This window comes from Camelina sativa, chromosome 15, assembly GCF_030686135.1.
Source record: "Camelina sativa cultivar CO46 ecotype springtype chromosome 15, ASM3068613v1".
Taxonomy (NCBI): domain Eukaryota; kingdom Viridiplantae; phylum Streptophyta; class Magnoliopsida; order Brassicales; family Brassicaceae; genus Camelina; species Camelina sativa.
In genome coordinates this window covers 25767488-25781013 of record NC_141894.1, presented here as the reverse complement: position 1 = coordinate 25781013, position 13526 = coordinate 25767488, and the positions used below count along the sequence as shown (strand labels likewise).

Here is a 13526-nt window from a genome sequence, read left to right as displayed (position 1 = left end):
CATATTTTATCGATAGACTACAACGTTAACCAAATATAGATTACGAAATTGATAGATTGATTGGTTACAACTTAAATAGTGGGTTACAAGTTAAATAGTGGCTTACAAGATAGATTACGAAATAAAATTTAACTAGTGTTATAGCACGGGTATTTATCTATAATCATTAACGGTATAAAACTTACAAAATATGTGTCTTTTTTAAGCCTTCATATTTAGCATATGATTTTATTGCATAATGTTTTAACCCGTGTTATAGTACGAGTAGGGATGTCAAACAGGCATGTCCAAACGGACTGACCATGATGGTCCCGTATTTTCAATGATCCGCCGCGGACAAGTCCGTCACGGGCGGCGGGCGACGTATTAGTGCCCATGCCCGCTCCGCTTAACTTTGCGGACTAACGGGCATGCCTGCGAGCATCTTCTTCTTCTGCATTCTTTTAGACCTAGCTCTTTCATCATTCCTTCTACAGAACAAATGTAACAAAAAGAATCACTAAAATCATCCACACCAAAATATCAAGTTTTTGTATGAGCATAGATTATATAACTTTAACAGAAGTAGCAAGTTTTTGTTTGTTCAGTTATTTTTTTTAAATGATGAATGCATTTTCCTAGCTTGGCTAAAAGACACAAAACCTGCAGCTATTTATGTTGATATGTAAATATGAACGAGCACACATGCAGAGAGAGAGAGAGAGAGTGTGTATTGTGAATGTGGATGTAAATGATCATCGTGTGTGTGTGTGTGTGTGTTGTGTAGCTATACATAATGATAAAGCATGTTGTATAGCAAGATTTTAACATAACACAAAGAGCTATACAACTTAATAACAAAGGACTGTGAAAGAATCAAATTATCATTGTGTGTTGAAATCAAAACGAGACAATTAAACCCAGCTATAGATTCTTGAAACCACTTTAATATATGGGAATACGAATAAAACAAAGATCAGAAAAAAAAAAAAACATAACTGTCAAACTCAAAGAAGTTGAAGACTACATGAGAAACTACAAGCCTAGAGTTTAGGAGTCTGAAAACATACATTCAAATTGATGACAACTACTCTATTGGCTGGAGATGAGAGTTGCTTGCTAATGTAAGCCATGGACCTTACATGGGTTCAAGCAATGAAGCAGATTTAATCAAATATGTCTAAAAACAAAAGAGCATCTGCAAGGCAAAAAATGAGGCTATGTAGGACGTTAAAGAATAACATCTTACAGTAGTAACCCAACATTTTCACGAACTGATAGAGAATCAAAGAGAGCTGCACTCTGAAATACCTGTGAGATAGAAAATCATCTATGATCTATCATATTGTGAGTCACACCACTTGTCCCTGACAATGATACCACAAAAAAAATCATAAACCAGTTTGCTTGAAGAAGCTTTAGAGGAGACCAAACACATAAGTTACCCCAAAGTTTCAAAACTCAATTCTTAAACTGAGGATATATGGATTCGTAATTCTCACCAAGTTCACAAATTTATAAATCCCAGATAAATGATGAAGAAAACTCTTAACTTTGAAGCTGATTCAATTAAAAACTAAAAGTTTTAAGGCAAAAAGATTCAAAATTGATATGCCGTGAACAATCATTATGCCGATACCATTCAAGTTTAACAGAAGCAGAAACGGAGCTCTCGTCACCACGGCTTGTGAACTGACATGGATCTCCTCTGTTATCCGTGAATTTCCTCCTCTCTCAAAGGCTAGCCGAGAACTCTTAAAGAGGAAGGAGGTTAGAGACTAGTGACTCAAGCTTGGAGTCGTCGCAAAAAACGAGTCTCATTAGCATCTAATCGAGCATCCTCCAATTCACCGTCCGATTTGGAGAATAACGAAGACGAAGATGAAGAACCTTCCATCGCTCTTCGGGTCGCTCGCAAACCCGCGACGGACATGACCACCAAAACTGCGGACCAAACGGATCGAGTCCGCGAGACCCGCTAACTTTGGGTTTCAAATACAAGGCCCATACCCGCCCTGCAATGTTACTTAACGGGCTATACCCGTGGGCTTAATGCCCAATTGACACCTCTAAGCACGAGTCTTAAATCTAGTAGACTAAAAAGAAGAGAGTAGAACCTTAATTTTATATAGCTACACAAATGAACCGAATTGGAGTTATATATGTGCTAAATTATATGCACTGTTCTGAAATTTGAATTTCAAATCCAAAAGTTAATTTACATTGTTAAATTATACCAAATCGTTTCATGGTGTTAAATCCACCGCTAAATTTTAATGACATGGAATCGATGTATGCAGAGATATCCAATACGAGATCGTTTTAGTCGTTCAAACAAAAGAAAAAATTGATGTCGCAAACTAGGTTCGAACCCGCAGAATCAACCAACTGTAGTTTAAACCAAATAAATTCTTAGACCGTTTGTAGGGAAGAGTTTTTACCTTTTTTAATGGAACGGTTTGTAAAAACGCAGCCAAAAGAAGCTCGCGTCTGAGTGCGATTGCGGTATAAGCGAACAAATCCCTAAACCCGTAAATAACCAGAAAGGAACAAAAAAAAAAAAAAACGCAGAGAACCAGAGAGATCGATCCTTGGAATCAAAACGATCTCAAGAAGAAGAAGAAGAAGAAGAATCAAAATCTGGATCAGGAACGAGGGAGGAGAAGATGTTGCCTACCACTTCCAGATCTCGTTCTTCATCTTCTTCATCCCGAGCTAATCCAATGTTCCTTCAGTATTTTCGCCGTATCGTCAAGGTTCGTGGATTTTGATCTCAGATTTAGACATATAGATTCGTCATTTTCTTAGATCAAATTACGGGTAGAAACCTCGGGTTTAGCTGAATCGATTCTTTGGCTCCGCAGTGTCACTTAGCTTTAGCAAGTTCTGATGTTGTAGATCACTTCCTAGAGATTCTGTTGGGAGTGTGTGTCATGATCTGATAATCAAACAAGATATTTTCAGGATACTGATGTAGAGATAGAGGTCATGTAGTTTGGGGGATTTGTAAGATAATGCAATTTATTAAATGGTGAATTTGTATATCTGGAGGTCATGTTCGAGTTTGACTTTTGGGCTATGAAACTTTTCTTGTTTGTTCATTGCAGTGGCAGCAAATGGATGTTGAATATACTTTCTGGCAAATGCTTAACCTTTGTACATCTCCCAAAGTTGTGTAAGTCTTTTTAATTATGTTCCAGAACTGGATAAAGTCGCCCAGGATTTTACTAGAGAGCTGTACTAGGATGGAATGGTAGTTTTAGATTTGTGCAAGGCTACTATTGAGATTGAGAAGATCAATAGTGTAGTCTAATCCAACATGTTGGAATGTTTTTAGTCAAGTTACTATGTGGTGAGTTTCTTATTCTCGTACTTTTTGTATGTTTGTTTGCATGTGGGCGCTTTGGCATCAGCTATCAACACACTAAGTATCACAAACGTAAGCTCAACTTTCATTAGCAAACCCTTATGCTACTGCAACCAGCTTTTATTTTTGCTTCTATATGATTTAGCCTTCTGTTCTGAAAGTACCTTGAGACGTCCACTTTTACAATGAATACCTAGCAAGCGGAGAATCCTTGTGATATTTTCTAGTTGTGCAGCTTTTTGCGTTATGTCCTCTTCTTTACTCAAAATTTTATGTTAGTTCATGCTAAAGATAAGCTTAAGTTTCGTATGGCCTGAGAGTTTTAGTGCAGTTGCTTTAATTTCTCTTATTCTCTCTTTCTCTCAGAAACTAAGAACCAATGGGCACGTGATGACCCTGCGTTTATTGTGATCTGTAGCCTACTTCTTGCTGTTGCAACTGTAGCCTATTGTGCCACGTAAGTATTTTGTATATGTACTTATGTTTGATTATGACCATAATACTATTTAATTATGTTTCTTGTTGATTTTAATCTGATGTTTATACTTCAGGTATGACCATAGTGGCTCTCATGCTGTCGTCGTAGTCGTTTCAGTTTTGCTCTCACATTTCTTAATCACCGGAGCAGTTATAGCTACATGCTGTTGGTAAGGTGTTTCTATCATTGCATAGACATAGACGTTTGTTGGTGTAAAATCTTACGCGGCTTAAATGTTATGCTTGCTTGATATGTCTACTAGTTTCATTCGTGCTATAAACACTGTTACTCCCTTTACGACTAGAATTGCTTATCTTATCTTATTCTTGTTTTGCTCATTATATCATGCAAGAAAAACACTCTTAAGATTTGGTACTAAAATCCCTCTTATGAACATTGCCAGTTTTGTGACAATCACTCTTCCACAAATTTGAATCCTTCTCTACAGTTTTCTTCCTCGTAATCTTACACCACGGTTTATCAAATATACACTGTTTTTCTGACTTAAGATATGGATTACCAGGTTTTTGACAAACTCTTACCTTCGCGAGGAGGCTCCAAATAGTCATGTGGTGGAACAACGCGTTGAATGGTAAGTTTATGGACTATATCTTATCTTTTCACCTCCTTTCTTTTGGTTACTTTGTTCCCTCTCTAAGATGAGTTAGAATCTCCAAAACAGAAAATTTCATGTTCGTAGTTCAGTATTCATATTATAGTTTCTCCGATTTATAATCTCTACCTGTGTGAGTATGTTCATGAATACCTTTATCCATTTTTCTGTAGGCTGTATACATTTGATGTTCACTGCAACTCGTTCTTTCCAATGTTTGTCCTGCTCTACGGTAATTACACCTTCAAATACATTACTCAATTCTCAAACTGGGATTATTTATGACTTATACTTTCATCTTGTGTGGTAGTCATACATTATTTCTTATCACCACTCCTGATAACGCACGGATTCATCCCTTTACTGTTATCAAATCTGCTTTTCATGGTCGGGGCTTCGTACTACCATTATCTTAACTTCCTAGGATATGACGGTAAGTCTCATAAATTTCTTTCCATCCTTAATATATCTGCTGTATAATTTGGGGCTAACAGCATTGTTTGTTGTGAATTCATATAGTACTTCCATTTTTGGAGCGAACAACATTCTTCCTCTACCCAATCGGGGTGGTGATTGTCCTGTCCCCTATTTGTAAGTTCAATCAGATTCATTGGTTTCACAGATTCCTCTTCCTCAAAAAAGCGTAAACATTGTCTCAAGTTTGTTCTCCATTTTTGCAGTGATCTTAAGCGGATTCAACCCGTCAAGATACTTTATGAACATGTACTTCAGCCAAAGGTTATAAAAAAACAGCCACATCAGTGGATTCCCAAGGGCTTTCGCACTGCACATACATCATTCAAGTAAGGAACAAGAAGATTGAGAGAGTATGATTTTCTTTTTTTACCCCGTGACACAGATCATCGTATTGCTCAGTTTCTGGTACAACTTCAAAGGCTACTTACTAGGACCAGTAACATTTTCTAAACGTGACCCATTTTAGCAAGTGCGCTGTTAAATGTAGTGTTTTCTTGGTATCTTCCTTTTCTCCCTCTTTTATATTTTCAGTTTGCGGTAATTTATATGTTACATGTTGAGATCGACTGCTTGCTTCTTTGAGCCTTAAGTACAAACTGATGATCTTCGCTGAAACTGGAAAGGTGTAGTTAAGGATGGGTCAGTCAGATATTTGATTTGATGAGCATCTCTGTAAGGGCAACAACTCATTGTCATCTTTGGATGCAAAATTCGCATCCAATGCCATCTAAATTTCAACAAAAAAAAAATTCTATCACAATTGATTTTGCATCCAAATTACTAATAACGAATCAGCCACACGAACAATCTCCGGCCAGAAATGCTTAATTTTAGCGGCGAATCAAAACAACTGGTACGATGAAATGTGTGGTAATTTCTCATTGACGACCAATATAATTCACTTTAGTCACTGGACTATTCTATCAGTTCATATCTAGATTGGTGTAAAGTAGCTCTTCAAACAGCAACTTTAGTAAGGAAATATTTACAATAAGATGTGTGTATATACTTGCAGAAAATAATTACGTGCAAGGCAGAGCAGTGTATTAAGTATTTTACCAACTAGTAGACATTCTCCTTGCCCTGAAAAACTGAATCATGTGCTTATAGACATCTTCATTGGCACTTGCGCCGAGCACAAAGTCAATGTGACCATAATTCTCAAGATATAGCAACTCTGGTCGGGAAGGTAGTTCGGCGAGAGTATGTTCCACATCTGTCACATCTGCTAAACCATCAGTTCCACCATACCCCATCCACATTGGCAATGATCCCGGTATGAGGCTGAGTTTAAATTCCGGAGGTTTCGACATCCCATAAGTCCGGAGATTTTTGAAATACCCGTAGTCGTATTGTGCAAAAGACCCCTTTCGAATCACTGGGGTAAATGATTGTAAAGATTGAAGGCATTATAATTGAATCAAAGAGAGCATGAGTAGGTAAGCTAGGCCATGTAACACACAAGAAGTTATGGCATTTGACCAAGTTATATCAAGGTTTAAAGGATTAGAGATCTTACTTTGGAAAAGGTGTCGAATATTCTTGACAGATGATGGGTGAGGCTCATAATCTAGATAGTATTCTATCTTCGACGCATTGAAACAACAATTCGTCCCTGCCACTCGTTGATATTAGTCCAAAAGAAAGATTAAAAAGGCACAAATTCATACACAGAAAGTATCACTACAGGGAGATTAGAGGAAAAGAGAAAAAAAAAACCTGTTATGGATGTGAGGAAGTCAGTGCAATCCATATGCCCTTCACATAACGAGTCAACAAGTTTAACTAACATATCACTGAAAGCACAGATAGAAAATAAGCAGACCAGATGGTTAGTAAAGAAAGGTGGCACTTTAACAACACACACAAAAAACTACACGAGAAAAAAAGTTACAAACCTTCTAAAGTTTATTTGATGCAGCCCAAGTGCAACTACCATCTGTAAGTAGTAGCAAACGTGTTAACTTGATTCTCTCATATCGCTTTAATGACATTTGAGAGCCAAGAGTACCTGATCGAGATGCATAAAAACCATTCTTTCAACAAGTGGAGCTGTGACATGATCCAAATATGATATTGGACAAAGCAACGCTGCTGCTTCAACCATTTCTGCGACATGCGGCTGAGTAAGAGCAGCAAAAGACATGATAGTCCCCTGTCAAACAAATTAAAGAAAGTTAAATTACTAGAAATCAACAAAAAAGGAACACACATATATATTCAGTAGAATGATGACCTGAGAATGTCCAACAAGGAAGATTTTGGAGTTTGAAACTGAATACAGATACTGAATCATTGCTGCTAAGTCATACATGGCCAAATCTTGCCAACTCCAGTCCCAAAATTCCTGCATATAAAAGCATTACTTTTCTTATCCTCCTTTCTCCACACTATAATGTCAACAACATCACCTGTTCTTGCCAGCATTAATCATTTTTATTAACAATAAGTGGTTGTTGTACCAAAACTAAAATGAACATTTTTAGGTAAAGCTCATACATACAGAGGAACAAAGACAAGATAAGTCTTTGGCATACCTTATCACTTTCAGATAAAGTTACATGTCCATAACTGTAACGTGTACCACGAACATTACCAACCCATACATCAAACCCATGATCAGCAAGAATGAAACCTAGTGACTCTTTTGGTGAATTCAAGAACCACGCATCTCCAGCCTTATCACACACACACACACAAAAAGATTAAATTTTTTAGCAATTGTATACCTAAATTTTACCAAGAACAGAGATGTTAAAGTTAAAGCCTTTAAAACAAGATTTTACCATAAAGAGTCCATGCTGAAGCAGAACAGGTGGACCATATTCAAGTCTTGGACCATGAGAGGCCACACGTTGCAAAGCTAATATGTAACCATCCTTTGTTTCAATCTACAAACCAAAAAAAAAAAAAAAAACGCCTTTTTTTTGCGACTGATTCAATAAAATCTCTGTTCTAAGATAGAAGATGAGAGATATAACAGTACAGTGTGTTCGGTGCAGGAGTAATTAGCAGGATGAATGAGATCAGCGCAGAGAGAATTGACCGGAGATCCACGGAGGAGATGGGACTGTGTTACGGCGGAGAAGATCGTTGATAAAGCGGTCAACACGGCGACGAGCAACCATTTCATCGTCGCCGGAGACGAGACTGTTTCTGTCACAAAATTGCGAAATTACTCTTTTGTCCTCTTCTTTGTAATTGGGTGCGTGTTTTTTTTTTTTTTTTTTTGTTGTCAACGAGTGTGAATCTTATCTTCTCGTGGATTTTTTAAAAGTTAAGTGTTAGTATTATTTTTCTTACAAGCATAGCTAATGGATGATTTACAAGAAAGTGTTTTAATGCGACCACGACCACCACAACTTCAAATGTCATCATTATCTTTGACTGAATTATCAATGACTTAACTTAACGTATCAATTTTCGTGGAAACTAGGCGATTACGCATTAGAAACCGATTAATATTCGTGATGATGTCAATATGGAGGATTGAATTCTCGATACAAAAGATTAGCGAAAGCATTTTGAAATAAAGCAAATATATAACTATGGATGAGTATTTGCACTATAGAATATTTTTGTTTGATGAACGAATTAATGGATAAAAAAATATGTTTTAGACGATTTTTTATCATTTATATACCATTATGCATGATTTCTTCTAAGGTAGATCATCTAATTAACTTTTAATTATGTCGTTTAATTGTTGCAATACGTATAACTTTTACATTCCCATAGATCTTGCTTTCCCTAGAATAAAGAGAACTTGTGGACAACTTACAAGAAAGAGTTTTTTTATCCCACCAACGGTCACGAACAAACACTGATTATCTGATATAAAATGTTCTAAAATCAACTCTCAATATACTTATCTTTGACTATTTAACTTAACAATACCAATTTTAGCAAGACCTTATATTTTAATGCAAATGCGTCCCAACGTATTACGTATATGTGTGTCCAATAGCTAGAATTAACAACACCATAAGAGATTACAATCAGTTTTATTTCTTTTTACTAAACGTTTTATTTTTTTATATAGATTTAGAATACATATATTTGAGATTATATCGTATCATTTATTGACCATACTTGGCCTTGTACTCTCTCCATAGCTGAGTCACGTCTTTCCCAAGCAAATCAACAAAGAAGTTATCACTATAACCGTTCCTCATCTTCTTGTTCAGCTCGGCCACAAACCCATTCCTCAAACCGTTACAATAATCCAAGAACCTCGCAGTAACGTCGTAGCCTTGGTCCCATCTATCACCACGACCAGGCCCAACCCAATGGCTCGGAGCGTAACCTGCTTTCAGCCTCACGTAATCCGCTATCCCTTCGATAAGTCCACCAGGAGCCCGACCCGCACCGTTCCATTGCCAAGAATGAACCACCTCGTGATAAACCACCCCGGTAAATTCTCTCTTGACATCTCCCGATACACCCGCGAGATAACCCGCGTTGAAGTGTATCTCATTTCCCGAGTTGTACGCTACACCGTTACCGTTCTCCATGAACAGTGTGATCTTTGTAACGGACTTTCTGTCTGAAGGGTTGGTTTGTTGGAACAAACGCCACACAAATTCTGTGGCAGATCTTAGTGACTGTGTGCCATAGCTTACACCACCGATCTCTCCTCGGAATCTCCTTCCTCCGGCAGAGTCATCGGTGTTGTCAACAACCGAGTAGTCAACTGCATTAACCAATGAGACAACGAGCATCAGAGAGATTAGAAAAAAGATTTTGTGAAACGTCATTTTTGTATATTTTGGGAGAATGATTTGTTTAGAGTTAGATGGAGGTCTTTATAGAGAGAAGAGAAATGGATAAATGAAATAAAATAATAAAGGCTGGTCAGGTGGAAGACGTTTTCTTCGGCGGTACAGTACTGTCCCATTATCGAAGTTGTGTGCAAATACGACTTGGTATTTTTACATATTATATTGACGGTAAGGAAACAAAATCAACTGAAATGAATGGTCTTTTGTATTTGTGATGAGACGTTCGTTTACTCTGGTTGTTAACTTAAACCCGCCACAAGCATCACGGTTGATCTTTTCATCAACTTGATTTTAACTTGAGGCTTTGCTGACGTGGCAAGGATGAAAAAAAAGGCGATTAGGGTTTCTTGCGTTTTCGTCAAGGATGTTACCGTCGGCGGTCTCGCCGCATCGCTCCGAGGCAGATCTGGAGTCGGGGAAGGATCTCAGGAAGGATGGTTTGGCAGGGTGTAGTTTGGGAGGGACCTCTGCGTCCCCGGTTGAGGTTCAGTCAGAGGATGGTCCTGGTCACAAGTCGGGATCTTTGGGGGTTCAAAGTGGGAAGCATTCTTTTCTACAAGTAGCGACACAACGAGTGTTCACAAAGCAACGGTTTGAGGTAGTGGAGATAGACAGTAAGGAGAAGGTTGTTGTGCCGAAGGAAGTGTTTCAAGGGGCTAAGCCATTATGGGAGGATTTTGTCGTGAGGAAGTTTCCTAAAGCTCCTCAGAGTACGCCCGAGGCTCGGCGGGTGTTATGGCAAGAGATTAAGGATCATCATGATTCTCCTCTTATCCGTAATAAGCCTTGGATTCTAGTTGACGATTATAATGAAATGTTGGATTTATGTGAGCATTCACGGGTTGATGATCATCCGGTCTTGACAGCAGGGATGCGGGCATTTCAATCTTTTGTTAATTATTGTTCGCTCTCGGATATGACTTATCATGGTCCTCTGTTCACCTGGTGTAACAAGAGAGAAAATGATCTAATTCTGAAGAAACTTGATCGGGTTTTGGTCAAATCTGCTTGGGAATTAGCTTATCCGCAGGCTTACAGTGTGTTCTCTGCGGGGGGTTGTTCTGATCATGTACCCTGCCAAATCATGGTCTCTAGTGGGGCTGGTGTGCCGGTTAAGCGGCGTAAACCTTTTAAGTTTGTCAATCTCCTAAGAGATATGGATGAATTCTTACCACTGGTTGGTTCTTACTGGGAGAGCACTCAGCCTCTGTTCTTGTCTACTTCCTCTCTTTTCCGCTTTTCAAAAAAGTTAAAAGGGTTGAAACCAGGTTTGCGTTCTCTGGCTAAGCGACGTATGGGAGATTTGGTTCGGAAAACAAAGGAGGCTTATGAGATGTTATGTCAAGCGCAACAAGCTAATTTGGGAAATCCATCTCCACAGGAAATGGAGGCCGAGAATGCAGCATACAAGAAATGGGAATTTCTCGCTGGATTAGAAGAGAAATATCTCAAACAAAAGTCTAAGTTGCATTGGCTTCAAGTAGGTGACCGCAATAATAAAGCTTTCCATAGAGCAGTTAAAGTGAGAGAAGCTATGAATACAATAAAAGAGATACAATGCAATGATGGTAGAGTGGTGGTACAGGCAGATGAAATTAAGGTGGAAGCTGAGAGGCACTTTAGAGAATTCTTGCAAGTTATTCCTAGTACTTTTGAGGGCTCAACGGTTGAGGCCCTTGAGACTCTACTGCCTTTTCGATGTTCTGTGGCTGATCAACATGCTCTCACCAGGGAGGTTTTAGGAAAGGAGATCAAGAGGGTGCTCTTTTCTATGCCACATGACAAGTTGCCTGGTCCGGATGGATTTACTGCTGAGTTCTTCAAGTCTACTTGGGGGATTTTGGGTGCAGATTTTGTCTTTGCGGTTCAGTCATTTTTTGCTAAAGGGTTCTTGCCTAAAGGTTTGAATGCTACCATTTTGGCTCTCATCCCTAAGAAGGTGTCTGCTGTAAGCATGAAAGACTACCGGCCTATATCCTGCTGCAATGTTATTTATAAAGTCATCTCAAAGATTATTGCCAATAGGTTGAAGAGGGTACTGCCAAAGTTTGTGTCGAGTAATCAATCTGCGTTTGTGCAGGACCGGCTGTTAATTGAGAATGTGTTGCTTGCCACCGAAATTGTTAAAGACTACCATAAACCCTCTATTTCTGGAAAATGTGCTATTAAGATTGACATATCGAAGGCCTTTGATTCAGTCCAATGGTCTTTCCTCTCCAAGGTTCTCTCAGCTATGCACTTTCCTCCAACATTTATTCAGTGGATTATGTTGTGCGTTACTACTGCTTCTTTCTCGGTTCAAGTGAATGGAGAGTTAGCAGGGGTTTTCCAGAGTTCTCGTGGCTTGCGTCAAGGTTGTGCTATTTCCCCATATTTTTTCTTCATAAGCATGGATGTGCTCTCCAAGCTTCTGGACAGGACGGCGGGTGAACTGTTGTTTGGATATCATCCTCGGTGCCGCAATCTAAACCTCACTCATCTTAGCTTCGCAGATGATTTATTGGTGTTATCTGATGGAAAGCTTCGGTCTATCGAGGGCATTATCAAGGTGTTTGCACAGTTTGAAAAGATATCGGGCCTATCGATCAGTATGGAAAAGTCCACGCTCTACTTGGCAGGAGGAGCTACTCACACCCTCGATACTGCTCAGGTGCCATTTGATATGAGTGTTCTGCCCGTCCGTTACTTGGGGCTCCCGTTAGTCACCAAATGTCTCACTCTTGCAGACTGCTTGCCGTTATTGGAACAGCTTCGAAAAAGAATTGGATCATGGACCGTTTGCCATCTTTCGTTTGCGGGTCGGTTTAACCTGATTTCTTCGGTTCTGTGGAGTGTATGTAATTTCTGGATGGGCACATACAGTTTGCCTACTGCGTGTCTTGATGAGATAAATTCTATGTGTTCTGCATTTCTATGGTCCGGCACAGAGATGAATACACAAAAAGCAAAAGTTTCTTGGCTGTCAGTATGTAGGCCAAAAGCTGAGGGAGGTTTGGGGCTAAGATCACTTCAGGAAGCTAATTTGGTAAGCTCTCTTAAGTTGATATGGCGGTTAGTTTCACATGGGGACTCTTTGTGGGTGAAATGGGTAAATTCAAATTTGTTGAAGCAAGTGTCCTTCTGGTCAGTAAAGAGTACTACAACACTGGGATCTTGGATTTGGAAACGCCTACTTAAGTGTCGGGATCTTGCTAAAACGTTTTGTAAGGTGGAAGTGGGTAATGGGGAACAAACTTCCTTCTGGTATGACAACTGGTCGGGATTAGGCACTCTATCGGATGTGGTGGGAGAACGTGGTTCCCTGGATATGGGGATAGCATGGCAGAGTACTTTGGCTGAGGTTTGGGAAAATCGTAGACGAAGAAAGCATCGGGTTGATCAGCTTAATACCATAGAGGAGGCATTGCATTTGTGCTGGCAGAAACGTCGATCATGCCCTGATCGTGTGGTTTGGCGTGGGAGAAATGATATCTATCGGCCCAAGTTCTCTACTAAAGACACTTGGAATCACGTTAGAACCACCTCAATCACGATTGCTTGGCATCGAGGGGTGTGGTTCGGTCATGCAACACCCAAATTCTCTTTCTGCGTTTGGTTAGTAGCTCTTGATCGTTTATCAACAGGGGCTCGAATGGTTCCATGGAATGGTAGTTCTGCAGGCATGTGTGTCTTCTGTCAAAATGTTCTAGAGACTCGGGATCATCTCTTCTTCCAATGCCCTTTTGTCTCTTCAGTTTGGTCGGCGCTTGCGGAGGGTCTGTTTGCAACACATTTCTCGAATGATTGGTTGACTCTGCTTGATTATCTCTCAAATCCGCGTCTCGAGCTTGT

At 39.3% G+C, this 13526-nt stretch overlaps 3 protein-coding genes across 4 annotated transcripts; 1 reads left to right on the top strand and 2 right to left on the bottom strand.

The window, feature by feature from the left end:
- Positions 1–2315: 2315 nt before the first annotated feature.
- Positions 2316–5529, top strand: LOC104793371 (uncharacterized). Its single transcript, XM_087488207.1, has 10 exons — positions 2316–2735; positions 3087–3154; positions 3393–3418; positions 3713–3803; positions 3898–3993; positions 4348–4416; positions 4611–4669; positions 4748–4870; positions 4957–5028; positions 5118–5529. Exons 1-10 carry the CDS (start codon positions 2646–2648, stop codon positions 5180–5182), a joined length of 759 nt encoding a protein of 252 aa, XP_087344333.1. The 5' UTR covers positions 2316–2645; the 3' UTR covers positions 5183–5529.
- Positions 5530–5768: 239 nt separating this feature from the next.
- Positions 5769–8287, bottom strand: LOC104748710 (triacylglycerol lipase 1). Of its 2 annotated transcripts, XM_087488205.1 has the most exons (9): positions 7901–8287; positions 7701–7805; positions 7452–7592; positions 7151–7261; positions 6926–7069; positions 6813–6853; positions 6634–6710; positions 6434–6529; positions 5769–6292 (listed from the first exon to the last, which is right to left on the bottom strand). In XM_087488205.1, the coding sequence occupies exons 1-9, from the start codon at positions 8045–8047 to the stop codon at positions 5970–5972; spliced, it is 1185 nt and encodes a 394-aa protein (XP_087344331.1). In that variant the 5' UTR covers positions 8048–8287; the 3' UTR covers positions 5769–5969. The 2 variants fall into 2 exon arrangements, with proteins under 2 accessions (XP_087344331.1, XP_087344332.1); XM_087488206.1 differs by lacking the exons at positions 7701–7805; positions 7901–8287 and having other exon boundaries at positions 7151–7325; positions 7452–7589.
- Positions 8288–8869: 582 nt separating this feature from the next.
- On the bottom strand, positions 8870–9686 carry LOC104747353 (uncharacterized). The gene has a single exon (XM_010468983.2). It carries the CDS (start codon positions 9669–9671, stop codon positions 8994–8996), a length of 678 nt encoding a protein of 225 aa, XP_010467285.1. The 5' UTR covers positions 9672–9686; the 3' UTR covers positions 8870–8993.
- Between the last annotated feature and the right edge of the window lie 3840 nt (positions 9687–13526).

Bases quoted from the DNA above. Each gene is read 5' to 3' on its own strand.
- LOC104793371 (XM_087488207.1), top strand. From the start codon at position 2,646: ATGTTGCCTACCACTTCCAGATCTCGTTCTTCATCTTCTTCATCCCGA. The intron at 3,994-4,347 runs GTAAGGTGTTTC...ATGGATTACCAG, and splicing joins GTTATAGCTACATGCTGTTG to GTTTTTGACAAACTCTTACC. The intron at 4,871-4,956 runs GTAAGTCTCATA...GAATTCATATAG, and splicing joins TAACTTCCTAGGATATGACG to TACTTCCATTTTTGGAGCGA.
- LOC104748710 (XM_087488205.1), bottom strand. From the start codon at position 8,047: ATGAAATGGTTGCTCGTCGCCGTGTTGACCGCTTTATCAACGATCTTC. The intron at 6,854-6,925 runs GTACTCTTGGCT...TACTACTTACAG, and splicing joins TTTTTATGCATCTCGATCAG to ATGGTAGTTGCACTTGGGCT. The intron at 6,711-6,812 runs GTTTGTAACTTT...CTGTGCTTTCAG, and splicing joins CATCAAATAAACTTTAGAAG to TGATATGTTAGTTAAACTTG.
- LOC104747353 (XM_010468983.2), bottom strand. From the start codon at position 9,671: ATGACGTTTCACAAAATCTTTTTTCTAATCTCTCTGATGCTCGTTGTC.